This window comes from Papio anubis, chromosome 7 (assembly GCF_008728515.1).
Source record: "Papio anubis isolate 15944 chromosome 7, Panubis1.0, whole genome shotgun sequence".
NCBI lineage: Eukaryota > Metazoa > Chordata > Mammalia > Primates > Cercopithecidae > Papio > Papio anubis.
Window position 1 is genome coordinate 619,452 of NC_044982.1, and position 14,246 is coordinate 633,697.

A 14,246-nucleotide genomic window follows, 5' to 3' on the forward strand; every position below is an offset into this window, starting at 1 on the left:
AGAAAACTGGCATTTATTTCTGGCTCTGTGTTTATTCATTTGTAATGTGTGCCAATATCATCCTTTCTAATTAACAGGAACTTTTTCTTAAGTTGGCACATAATAACTGTTAATATTTGTGAGGTACAGTGTGATAGCTCAATACATGTGTGCAATATATAATAACCAAATCAGAGTAACTAGCAAATTTATCAACTCAAATATTAACATTTCTTTGTGTAAATAGCATTGAAAATTCTCTTTCTAGCATCTTGCAAACAAACAATGTAAAATAAATTGTAAATTTAGTCAACCTACCGTGCTGTATAACATCAGAGCATATTCCCCTTGTCTAGCTGTCATTTTGTATTCATAAACAAGTATTTTCCCCATCACTCAACTTCATCTCCTTTTCAGCCTCTTGTATCTATTATTCTACTTTCTATTTCTATAAAATCAAATTTTTTAGCTTCCACATAAGATTGAGAACATATGCCTATCTTATTTCTCTCAACACAATGGTGTACACTTCCATCTGTGTTGCTGTGAATGCTAGAATTTCATTCCTTTCTTAAGGGTGAATAATATTCCAGTGTGTAAATATACCACGTATTCTTTATCCACTTTTCTGTTGATGGATGTATAGGTAGATTTCATGTAACTATTGTGATAGAATAGTGTTGCAGCGAATATGGGGGTGCAGACATTTCTTAAATATTGGGATTTTCATTCTTTTAAATACGTATTCAACAGTTGAATTGCTGAATCGCTGAATCATATTGAGTTCTAACTTTACTTTCCATCATGGCTTTATTAACTTACATTCCCACCAATGATGTATGAGTATCCCTTTCTATGCATCCTAGCCAGTCTTTATTATTTTTCGTTTTACTGATATTACCCTTTCTTTTTTTTTCTTTCGTCTTTTTTTTTTTTTGAGATGGAGTCTCGCTCTGTCGCCCAGGCTGGAGTGCAGTGACACGATCTCGGCTCACTGCAAGCTCGACCTCCCTGGTTCAGGCCATTCTCCTGCCTCAGCCTCCCAAGTAGCTGGGACTACAGGCGCCGCCACCACACCCAGCTAATTTTTTTGTATTTTTAGTAGAGACGGGGTTTCACTGTGTTAGCTAGGATGGTCTCGATCTCCTGACCTTGTGATCCGCCCGCCTCAGCCTCGCAAAGTGCTGGGATTACAGGCGTGAACCACCACACCTGGCCAATAACAGCCTTTCTAACAAGGATGAAATGATATCTCATTGAGGATTTGCATTTTCCTGTATATTATTTATTTTCAGAATTTTATATATACTTGTTGGTCCTTTGTATGTCTTCTTCTGAGAGGTGTTTGGTGGTCTTACTTGCTTATTTTTAATCATATTTTATTACTATTCAGTAGTTTGCATTTCTTTTATATTTTTGATATTGATCCCTTGTCATATAGTTGGTAAATATTGTCTCTCATCCTGCAGGTTGCCTCTTCACTCTGTCAGTTGTTTTCTTTACTGTGCCTGAGCTGGGATTTCTTGATAGAACCTGGAGAGGGGGGCGCAGGGGCTGTGGGACATTAGAGGGGAAGAGACAAACTCAACACCTAGAACCACCTGAGCCGTTGCTCATCATGTGATTTCTGGGTCAATGGTTTGAACAGATTCAGAAGAGTTTTCCTTGGCCTTCTGGGGGCTAAATAATTTGATGAGAGAATGATGTAACTTATTACTCACAGATGACAGAATATGATAATTGTACACATATGTATGTGTGTAGGGATGGTTTGGCAGTGTTTATTCATCCCCAGAAAAGAGAAAAGTATGTCTGCTATGAAAAAAATTATAGCTTGTGACATTCATAATTATTATTAATGACAACTGATGCTAGACACTAGACCATGTTATAATGCTAGTGGAAAAACCCAATAGAAAAAAATGTGTCACAGCAAAAAAAAAAAAGGAAGGGGTCAAAATTTAAACGAGATGCCTTTGAACATTACCAGTAATAAAGATGCCAAAAAGAATCAACCATCATAACCAGAACAAGAATTAAATAACAATAACTGTTCATGGGTTTTATGTTGAGAAGATATGGAATTTTCATCTAATGGCTCATCCCCATCCACATAATAGAGTTCAGAGTACAAACTAAGAACAGAGTATGATCTTAAAGGAGGTGGAGGCCAAATGCTTGAGTAGAAGGAGAGTCTGTATTGGAATCATTGTGAAGTGAAACATGAATTCCACAGAGAAGCCGCAGTATTCAAGGGTAGTACCGACTTTACTTGAGTTTAGTGGTGAATACAGCAAAGACAGGTTTCACTGTCCTCATGTTTCTATTTTCTCAGCTCTCTTGGAAGGTCAGTTGTGAACATTGGGAATCTACTTACAACTTAATCACAGCAAGCAATTTTTTACTGAAGGCATAGGTAACAATTGATGGTGATTAAATTTAGGTTATAGAAATTAGTTATTGAAACTTCAATGTCAGTCTCTAGTAATTTATGTAGTAAAATGGTCAGCCTCATCATGGGGCTTTATTATTCCATCTGGGATGAGTGTCCATGTGGGCATATGGTGCAGTTCTAGTCATGGGGGCAAGGGAGATGGTCTGTTGAGGCATTTATGGCCCTTCGGAGGAGAATTGCGGAATTTTTCCCTCCCGACTTCCAGCTAATATTTGTTTGTGACCCTTGGGAATGTTGTCACCATGTCACTACATGATGAGAGTTACTTGAGGAATGAAGCCGACTTACTGGATGCATCAGTGTGGAAAACTGAGAAAATAAACTGCTTTGGTAAATAAGTTGTCAAATTAGGCAAACCTGGAGCCACTCACATCCAGGCTTCTTGTTTCATTACAGTGTGATTTACCTCATTGTTTAGTCAGCTTATGTATTACTCTGTCCTCATGCTGCTATGGAAGAATACTTGAGACTGGCTAACTTACATATATATATATGTGGTATGTATATATATATGTGTGTGTATATATATGTGAATATATACATACATATATACATATATACACATACCTACATATATATATATATGAGGTTTAATTGACTCACAGCTTCACATGGCTCAGAAAACTTACAATCATGGTGGAAGGAATCTTTTCACATGGTGGCCAAAGAGAGAAAGGGTGCAAACAAGGGAAATGCCAGACACTTGTAAAACCATCAGATCTCATGAGACTTACTCACTGTCATGAGAATAGTGTGGGGGTAACTGCCCCCATGATCTGATTACCTTTGCCTGGTCTCACTTTTGACATTTGATTATGGGGATTACAAATCAAGATGAGATTTTGGGTGACGTGTAAGCCAAAGCATATTATTCTGCTCCTGGTCCATTCCCAGTCTCATATCCTCACATTTCAAAACACAATAATGCCTTTTAAATAGTTCCCCAAATTCTTAGCTTATTCCTGCATTAACCCAAAAGACTGACTTTAAAGTCTCATCTGAAAAAAGACAAGACCCTTCTGCCTATAAGCCTGTAAAATCAAAAGCAAGTTAGTTGCTTTTTAGGTACATTGAGTGTACAGAAATTGCATAAATACACCCATCCCTACATCTTCCTGTCTTCTGAGCCCTCCGACTCTCTAGAAAGTTCCAAAATTTCAAACACGTTCCTGTCTTCTTCTGAACCCTCCAAACTGTTCCAACCTCTGCATGTTACCCAGTTCCAAATTCACTTCCACATTTTCTGGTATCCTTATCGCAGAGCCCCACTACCTTGGTACCAATTTACTATACTAGTCTGTTCTCAAAACACGCAAGACTGGGTAACTTGAAAACAGGTGTAATTGACTCATAGTTCTGCATTGCTGGGGAGGCCTCAGGAAACTTAAAATTATGGTGGATGGCACCTCTTCACAGCGTGGTGGCAGGAGAGAGAATGAGTGCAAGCAGGGAAAATACCAGACACATATAAAACAATTGGGTCTTGTGAGACTCACTCACTATCACAAGAATGGCATGAGGAAAATCATGCTCATGATTCGATTACATCCACCTGGTCCTGCTTTTGACACATAGGGATTATGGGTATTGTAATTAAAGATGAGATTTTGGGTGGGGAGTCAGCAAAACCGTATCACCTTATGTTACCTTTCTTCATTCTCTGCTAACACAGCCAAATGTAATAATCTAGAGGCACTAAGAGTAAAAAAATGAAACCAAAACCAAACAAACAAAAAACACCACTAATTTGAAAATGAAAATAAATCCCAAGTAAAGTCAAAGTTAGTGTGTGGATCAGTACTTTTTAAAATTGTTTTTTTGAGGCAGAGTCTCACTCTGTTGCCCAGGCTGGAGTGCAGTGGCCCCATCTCAGCTCACTGCAACCTCCACCTTCCTGGTTCAAGTGATTCTACTGCCTCAGCCTCCTGAGTAACTGGGACTACAGGCGTGCACTACCATACCTGGTTAATTTTTGTATTTTTAGTAGAGACGGGGTTTTGCTGTTTTGACCAGGCTGGTCTCGAACTCCTGACCTCAAGTGATCTGCTCACCTTGGTCTCCCAAAGTGCTGGGATTACAGATATGATCCACCTTGCCAGGCCTTTATTAGGTGCTTTTAACCAAAACACTGCAAAAAAAAAAAAAAATCCGGGCAGTCAATTATTGGGTTAATATTACACAACTAAAGAATCAATTCAGTCCCACCAACAGTGTAAAAGTGTTCCTATTTCTCCACATCCTCTCCAGCACCTGTTGTTTCCTGACTTTTTAATGATTGCCATTCTAACTGGTGTGAGATGGTATCTCATTGTGGTTTTGATTTGCATTTCTCTGATGGCCAGTGATGATGAGCATTTTTTCATGTGTCTGTTGGTTGTGTGCATGTCCTCTTTTGAGAAATTTCAACCATTATGGAGAACAGTATGGCGATTCCTCAAGGATCTAGAACTAGAAGTACCATATGACCCAGCCATCCCATTACTGGGTATATACCTTAAGGATTATAAATCATGCTGCTCTAAAGACACATGCACACGTATGTTTACTGCGGCACTATTCACAATAGCAAAGACTTGGAATCAACCCAAATGTCTATCAGTGACAGAGTGGATTAAGAAAATGTGGCACATATACACCGTGGAATATTATGCAGCCATAAAAAAGGATGAGTTTGTGTCCTTTGTAGGGACATGGATGGAGCTGGAAACCATCATTCTCAGCAAACTATCACAAGAACAGAAAACCAAACACCACATGTTCTCACTCATAGGTGGGAACTGAGCAATGAGATCACTTGGACTCGGGAAGGGGAACATCACACACCGGGGCCTATCACGGGGAGTGGGGGAGGGATTGCATTGGGAGTTATACCTGATGTAAATGACGAGTTGATGGGTGCTGACGAATTGATGGGTGCAGCACACCAACATGGCACAAGTATACATATGTAACAAACCTGCACGTTATGCACATGTACCCTAGAACTTAAAGTATAATAATAAAAAAAAAGAATTAATTCAGAACAGATGTGGTTGCTCATGCCTTTAATTTCATCACTTCAAGAAGCAAATTAAAGAGAAGCACATGAGACCACGAGTTCAAGACCAGCCAGGGAAACTTTGGGAGAGTCCATTTCTGTGATAACAAACTTTTAAAAATCAGCTGGGTATGGTGGTGCACCTCTCTAGTCCTCAGGAGGCTGAGACAGTAGAATTGTGTGAGCCAGAATTTCATGATTACAGTGAGCTATGATTGTGTCACTGCACTCCAACCTTTGTGACAAAGCAAGACCTTGTCACAAAAAAAATCAGTTAAGAATTTCACACAGTCATAAGATTATTCCAATAGAAGATATTGAATTGAGCATCCTCAGAAATCTTCTGGTGCTTCTGTTGTTTTGGGGCAGGCAGCTTACCTCAGACATCCAGAATAGGCTGATGATCTTAGATAGTAAAAGGTCTCCACACAAGACATTGAAACAGGACCCCGTCCGATTCCCACCACCCACTTTCACGTCCTTCTTGTCTTTTTCTCCTCTTTTTTTTATTATTGTTTGCTTATGCTTACAAACAGTCTTCTCATTATTTGTAGACATGCTTGTTGCCCACCCGTATTGGACATTGATCTCTTTTTGATTCACTCTTTTAATAGTTGCTACACACAGTGAGTCATCAGACTATTTTTCTGATGCCTGACTGCTGATAACTGAAGGCTCATTTCTCAGTCATCTCCTATCTCTTCAACCAAAAAATGTGAATCTAGTTAAAAATCACAAGAAATTACTCATTCGATGCTATTTGGAGTTTCAAACCCCACAAACCCCTTTGTATGAATGAGAAACCTAAATCTGCCTGTACTGTCAAACCACAAAAGAACACTAAATCCACTGAACTAGTTTTTTTTTTTTTTTTTGTCCTATCAAGTCATTTTAGACATTCATGAGAGACCTGCACTACTCTTGGCAGATACCTCAAGAGATAATTAACCTTTTCATATTCACATGGGGGGAGTGTGAGGCACCAACAGATGTGACATCCACACTACATTTTAGCTGAGATTTCTTGGCCTTTGCATGACATCAAGGACAACTAATGCTGTGAGCTTTGTGTCACAGCTCCTGTCAACAGGACATACCTAATTCCCGAACCAATTCCAGGACAGAGACGGACATGCCTGGTGTGATTTGATTAATCCCCATCATGCAATGAAATAATGAAATTATTGTGCTGTATACTAGTGTTTCCCTAAAAATAAAAGGAGAGCTAGGGTTCATTCATGTGTATATTCAGAAGGGTCTAATTTTTCATATGTTATATATAAACATAATATATAATGCATAATTATATAATACATTACACATAATATATAATACTTATCTATGTCATATATATTTATATAATTAATTAAACCTTTAATTCTGTGTTGAGAAATTTAAAAATTTTTCAGTTTGATGAGTGAAATCATCATGCCATTGTTCTGTGATTTTCTTTTTTTAATTTCTCATATATTTTATCCATGTCTGTCTAACTCATTTTCTACCAAATTATGCATGTTTGAATTTTTAATATTTTAATGAGGTGAAGTTAGCAAATAATAATCTTACCATAACGTGTCCATTTTGACAAATAATGACATAAACATTACCTTTATTAACACAGAAAGAATCAATTACCCTCAAAATTTCCTCATTTTTCTGTAATTCTTGTTTTTTACACCTTCCCTTCTCACATCACGTTTATAGTCAACAATTGATCTTCTTTATGTAAATTTAGATTCGTTTACATTTTATAGAATTTATAAAAGTGGGATCATATGTGTACTTTTGTTTGGCTTATTTTACTCATCATAAGTACATGCGAATTTACTCACACTGTTGAGCATATACAACAGTACGTGACTGGAACAGTGGGTATTATTCCAATGAATGAATTTACCACAGTTTATTTACTGATAAAGCTGCTGATCAATATTTGCATTGCTTTCAGTATCTGAGTATTATAAAGAAAGCTGCTACTCAGCTACTCTAAAGCTTAGAGAAGTACACAGCTTAGAAGTATGTTCTTTCAACGCCAGACAGCAGCTAAATTAGAAAAGCTGCTTAAACCGATGTCTTCAGTACATCAAGGTAATTGTGAAGTTAAAGAACTCTGTGTATGTCAGTTTTGTGTGAAAGCCAGAAAAGGAGACAGAAAAGAACAGAGATCCTACATAACTGACCATAATTTATGAGGCGCTCAAGTAAAAACAGGAACTTAGTTTTAATGTAAAAAGTCTGCATAAGATGGAAAGGACAACTTGATGCACCTACATATGGTTTTATATTTTTAGAAATATCATTTTGTGGTAAGACAAACAATCACAGACATTAGGATAAACATAGTGGCGGGTGTTCAGTGGTGAAATACGACGGTGATGCAAAACCCCATCTGCAGCACCTTTTCCCTCCTATTGCACCTGCCTTGATGTGTTCTGAGTGCCCCCTGGTGTCCTGAGTGCCCCTTGGTGATCTGAGCATCCCCTGATGTTCCTGAGCTGCCCTGCAGGGAGCTTTGTGTCTGGACTCACAATGACTTTCCCGCACTTCGTCTTTTGTCTAAAAACCCATGGTTGTGTACTTCTTGCTCAGGTAGCTTAACTGTAAAAGAAACCTGTTTTTTGGACAAGGATCTGGAGATAGTAACTGGATTCCTGAGGAGTGGGTTGGAATTCGTGCTCCCTCACGACCCGTCCACCTGATCCACTCCAGTCCCTTCCCTGGGGACTGGCGGATCCAGCTGCAGTAGGAAGCACTGGTTGTGATGGAGAATTCAGAGACAGCACAGGTGAGGGAGTGGCTCTCTGTGAGGTCTTCACCAGGCCAACAGTGCACTGAGAAACATTGTTGGCATGCATGGATTCCAAACAACATGTTGAAATTCACAGAAATACGCATTTTGACAAGAATAAAGAGCTCCCTTTGCCCAGTTTGTGGGTATCCTAGAGCAAATAGTAGATTCTGAGGTTAGAATCAGACAAATATATGGTCACATTCCCCCCCAAACTTTCAACCAAATGAAAAAGAGAAACTGCTGTCAGGAGAATGGGCATTGGATTATCACCTCTATCTATGATAATGGTGATTTTCAGAACAAGGCTGACCCGTGATAACCTAAAGGTGTCCTAATTCTGAATCCACAATTAGACCTGAGCGGCAATCACTGGCAGGGGAGGTCACCCCACACAGAGAAACACCTGACTCAGTAAAGCTGCACATAGGTGTCTCTGAGGGCCTTGAGTTGTACAAGAACAGCTCCTACTTCAGGTTCAGAGTGAGAACAATCTATCCTTTATCTGCAGGAGGCAAGGCTTAGTGTGTGGAAAAACAGAATTTTCCTACTTAATATCTCAGTGCTGGCCCAGAGAATGAACCCACCCATCTCCTCAACATCAGTGAGTCCCACAGACCAGGCAGGCACCCAGCTGCTGCTCTCTGACACTCAGCACCTGGTTTGTGCCAAAGACACCCATCCTGGAAACTCCTCCAGGATAGTGACTGTAGACAGTGAAGATACTGAGGTGTGGCTGCTGCTGGGCACATGGGGGACTCCCGGTGGTTAACTGTGCTCAGGGAGGAACCAATGGACCTGATGGACCTAGCATGGAACGCTGGGTAGTTAGGAAGCTCCATCAGCTTCCCACCCTTCTCCATCAATAGTTGTGAGATTGGCATTGCAGGCTGACAGTGTCTACAGCCTCACCCGGCCTCCTGTGCATTTTTCTGCCTCCATTAGTTAAAACTGCCTTTGCTACATGTGAGAATATTTATTTCTATAATACCAAAGTTTTCTAACCCAGAAACTTCAATGGTAGGAGCAGAACCACAAATAAACAGAGGATTCCAGGAGAACTGTTAGAGTCGGAGAAATCCACAGACCTTCCCCGAAAAATCAGACCTTAACCTTCATCTTCACCTGAGCCTGGAACTGCCCCTGTCTTATTTGGGTGCTGAGTGCCCCCTGCAGCCTCCTTCTTTCTCCCTGCAGGAAATTTGTGTCTGGGCTCACACTGATGTCCCGTCATTTGGTACCTTTCAGGGCCAAGTCCTTGGCTCTCAGACTGTTCATTTGCAGATACAGCTAGTTGTTGGCGTTGTCTCTGGAGACGGTGAATCTGCCCTTCCCAGAGTCTGCTTAGTAAGTCTTTCTTCCATTGCACTTCATACCTGTTACTCACTGCAGCCCCTTCCCTGGAGCCTGGTCTATTCAGCTGATCCAGTAACTACTGAAGGTGGATCCAGAGGCTGCACAGGAGAGTCTCAGGGACCCCACGGGCTGTACCAAGTTTCCCCAGACTCCACCAGCAGCAACTCACACTGGACACCTGCAAACAAAGAGACACTGCGGTTAGAAGCCGCCACGCATATCCGCTCTTTGTTTCATTCACATCCAGTCATACTCAGCGTCTCTAGGTATTCAAATATCACCTTTAAAAACAGCAACAAGGAAAACCCAGCTTAGCCCAAACCCCACCGTGAGTCGCTTGTATTCACTCTTGATCACCAAGTGGAAGCACCTGGGAATCGGGCTGGGGCTCTTCTTTCCCAGCTACAGAAAATGAGCTGGGCTCGTTTTCATCAGGAGAGGGAAGGCCCTCTTTGCTGGTCTCCTCCTCTCTAGCAAGCTCTAGGGTGGGACACCTGAAGAGACAGCAGGGCCCAGAGCAGATGTGAGACTCCTGGAGGAGTTGAGAGGCAATGGCAGAATTTGGGACAATATAATTTCTTATTATGTGACTGTGCTATTAAAATTACTAAGCAATTATTATTTTTTACACATATGTATTATACAAATAGAAATATAACTGCATTAAGCAAACTTTAAGAGTTATAAAGAGATAAATAGGAAACAATAAGAAAATAGGAGCCTTCAACACCTTACTTTCAATAATGTATAGAACATCCAGAAAAAAAAAATCTTAAGACGACAGTGGACTTGAACAATGCTATTAATCAAAGTAACCTAATAGAAATTTACAGATAATTTCAACCAACTGCAGCATAATATGCACGCTTCCCAAGTACAGACTAAATATTCTCCATGATAGGTTATATGTTAGATGAAAAAATAAGTCTCAACATTTGAAAAAGTAATACCAACCGTTCTCTGACTTTATCAAAAATTGGTGTGGCACCCACCTTTCAAATGCTTTCTATAAGGCTACAATTACCATATTACCAGTAACAGACAAGGGCAAAAGCAGAAAAATAAACTACAGACCAATATTTCTAATATACATAAATAAACCTACTGCCCAATAATTACCATCTATATTCCACAAGACTTTAAAAGAATCATACACCATTACCAACTCAAATTTACTTTTGAGATGCAGCGATAATTCAATGTCCTCGAATCAATAAATTTGACATGCCAAATTAAGAGAATAAAAGAAAAAATCCTATTAACTTCTCACCAGACACAGAAAATTCCATTTTAAAATGCAAAGTTTCATGATAAAAACTTCAAACAAAGTAGTAATACAAGAAAATAACATGTAAATAATAAAAGTCTTATGAAAAGCCATAGCTACTTATGAAAAGCCATCAACTACTTAATGGTGAAAGATTAAAATGTTTTGTCCCGATATCTGTAATAAGGCAAGAATAAACTTGGAGTTATCTTACTTCTAAATTTCAAAGCTAATTACAAAAATTGAGCAATAAAAACAGGAGGCTATTGGTATAAATACATATAGAGAGCTCAGAAATAAGATGATATATTGATGGCAAACTAATTTCAATGTGAAAAACAACAATATACAATGGCTAAATCATAGTCTCTTCCAAAGAGGGTATTAGAAAAAGTGGATTTACACATGCAAAGAATGAAGAATTTTAGGTTAGAATTAATACGAAAATGAACTCTAAATGGGTTAAACTGTTAAATGTATGGCCTGCAATTGTAAAATTTTCTCTCCTGCAAAAAACTTAGGAATGATTTTTCTAGATTTTACATTAAAAGCACAGACAACAAAAGCAGAATTGAACAAGTGGGACAGCATCAAAATAGAAAGATCCTGCAAAGCAAGGAAAAAATTCCTACAGAACAACCTACAGAATGGGAGAATATAGTTACGAGTCATGCATCTGAAAAATTGTGAATATCCAAAATATAGATGTAAATTTTAAAACTCATTAGCAAAATTATAATAGCCTAATTATAAACTGTTCTGTTTTACACCTTAAAATTTTTTAACAATATAGATCTCATGTTAAAGTTTGTTCTCCATGGGCAATTATATGTTTTATGATAAAACAGGCGAGGCTATACTTTGTAATTATTCAATCCAACAGGAACCTAGGGGGTGTTGTAAATATCCTTTATAAATGTTATTAAAAGTGTCATAAGTTGCCTCTGGGTTAGGTAAATTGTCATTGATAACCTCGGGTGGGCTTGATTCCATCAGAGCAGAACTGGAGTAGGTGAAATTCCATGGTGATTCACACTTCAGCTCTCTCTGAGACTTCCAGCCTGCACTTTCTCATGACTTATCTTAGGGACATTGTAAATCCCTAGACATCCCCCTAAACTGTCATCCTCTACATCTCAGAAAAGTGGTATGTCCATCTGTAGCTTGTTAAACCTAAAAAACAGACATAAAGAGACTCTAAAATAAAATAATGATTATTTGAGGATGGCCATCACAATGGGAATATGCAAGGTTGCATTCAGGTAGGTAAAGGAAGACAAGGATTTTGAAAGAAAAATGAGGAGGGTTGGATGAGTAGTTTTGAGACAATTATTCCAGGCTAGAAGGATGAACAACAAGGGTGACATCAGTGTAAGGTTGAACAGGCAGATGCTGGGCGATGCACTTCGAGAAGTAACTGGTTTTATTTGCAGTGGCCTTCATTACCCAGTAGCCTGATGCAAGTTGTAGTTTTACGATCTATTTACGATAGTTCTTGTTATCAGGGTTACGATGTGAGCCTCCCTCTTGGCGCCATAAAACAGAACCGATAGGGTTTTAGCACTGGTAATCTGTTTTTTTTTATTCTGGCAACTTTGACACCGCTACCTGCTGCTGCTGGAAAGAGGTGACTGGCAGTTACGCAACTGGGATCAATTCCACATCCACATTTCATGTTGACCAAGCAGGCTTATATGCCTGCAGTTCCACCGGCCATTTGCATTCCCAGATAGTCCGCAGTGCAGTGGCCGGTCCTGAGCAATGGGAGTGAAGACGATCTCATCAGTCTCTCCCACACATAGCTGCAGGAGCCTGGCCGGAACCTGAGCTCAAGAAAGAGCTGGGGCTGAATTTTAGACCACCAGAAATCACATTTACTTTCAGAACGGAAAGCCAATGAAAAGGAAGAAGCGACAACTAAGCGGCATGGTGCAGGCAAAAGCAACGTTGGTCCGTACTGATTCTGATTTACATGTAGTATCAGAAGAAGGGATCAGGCATGCAAACCTGTGACATTCATGATAGTGACCCCAGCCGCTCTGTTTGTAATCCAGAATCCTAGAACTGTTCTCTGTCAGGAGATGCAGTTCCTGGTCTGATTGGAGAGGCTCACCAGGAAGCCTAGGCTTCCTCAAGGATGATTCTGGTGGCCTTAGTTTGAGACTTTCCATTTCTATGAAAAGCATCAATCTGCATTTTGTGCATATGAGAAGAGATTCTCGTATTAAAATAATCACTTAAAATATGAGAGATGACCAGGCGATTCCAGACAGAAGTTCACTAGAGGAACTGTAGAAAGATGACGTCCCACATCCTGACAGGAAATCAGCCTCCATCTGCACCTGCCTCTGGGGTTGACTCTGATCAGTGGGTCCCGAGCGCCCCCTGCCGCTGATTTCCCCCGCGTTCCTGCAGGGAGGTTTGTGTCTGGGCTCACACTGACCTCCCCTCACTGTGTCTTTCGCACAGTAATAGACAGCCGTGTCCTCAGCTCTCAGGCTGTTCATTTGAAGATACAGTGTGTTTTTGGCGTTCTCTCTGGAGATGGTGAATCTGCCCTTCACGGAGTCTGTGTACCATGTGCTACCCCCACCAGTATTAATAGCGGAGACCCACTCCAGCCCCTTCCCCGGAGCCTGGCGGACCCAGTGCATGCCATAGCTACTGAAGGTGAATCCAGATGCTGCACAGGAGAGTCTCAGGGACCCCCCAGGCTGTACCAAGCCTCCTCCAGACTCGACCAGCTGCACCTCACACTGGACACCTGCAAACACAGAAACACCAAGGTCAGAAACTGCCACACATAACCACTTTCACTCATGTCCCCTCACACTCAATATCTCTAGTTCTCCATGAATCACCTTTTAAAATACCAACAAGGAAAACCCAGCTCAGCCTAAATTCCATGGTGAGTCTTCTGTGTTCAGTCCTGATCACTGAATGAAAACACCTGGGAATCCCAAGGCTGGGGCTCCTCTCCCAGAGCTGCAGTGTCAGGGCTGGGCTGGTTTTCATCAGCAGAGGGAGGGCCCTATTTGCATATCTCCTACTATATAGCAAGCTCTGGGGTGGGACGCTGAGGAGAGGGCAGGAACCAGAGCAGATGAGAGCGTCCTGGGGGATTTTGATGACAATGATTGTGTTTGGGAAAATGTGCTGTCTTGTGAAATTGTTCTGTGATAAACATTTAACAACTATCACATTTTTAATTATGTTTACTTATGTGGATAAATTATGTTATTTAGGAGTCAGTGGTTTCTTCATGTACAGATGTAAAAGTGAACCCACACATGGAGGGGCTGTGTATGTGTCTAAGGGCTTACATCTGGCATGAGTGAGTCCTAGTATCTGGGCCTATGCTCCT

At 40.3% G+C, this 14,246-nt stretch overlaps 1 gene segment (V, D, J or C); it reads right to left on the reverse strand.

Annotated features, from left to right (window-relative positions):
* Positions 1–13,231: 13,231 nt before the first annotated feature.
* Positions 13,232–13,893, reverse strand: LOC101004806. The segment is given in 2 exon segments: positions 13,232–13,646; positions 13,744–13,893. Coding segments are annotated over 2 exon segments (446 nt in total).
* Between the last annotated feature and the right edge of the window lie 353 nt (positions 13,894–14,246).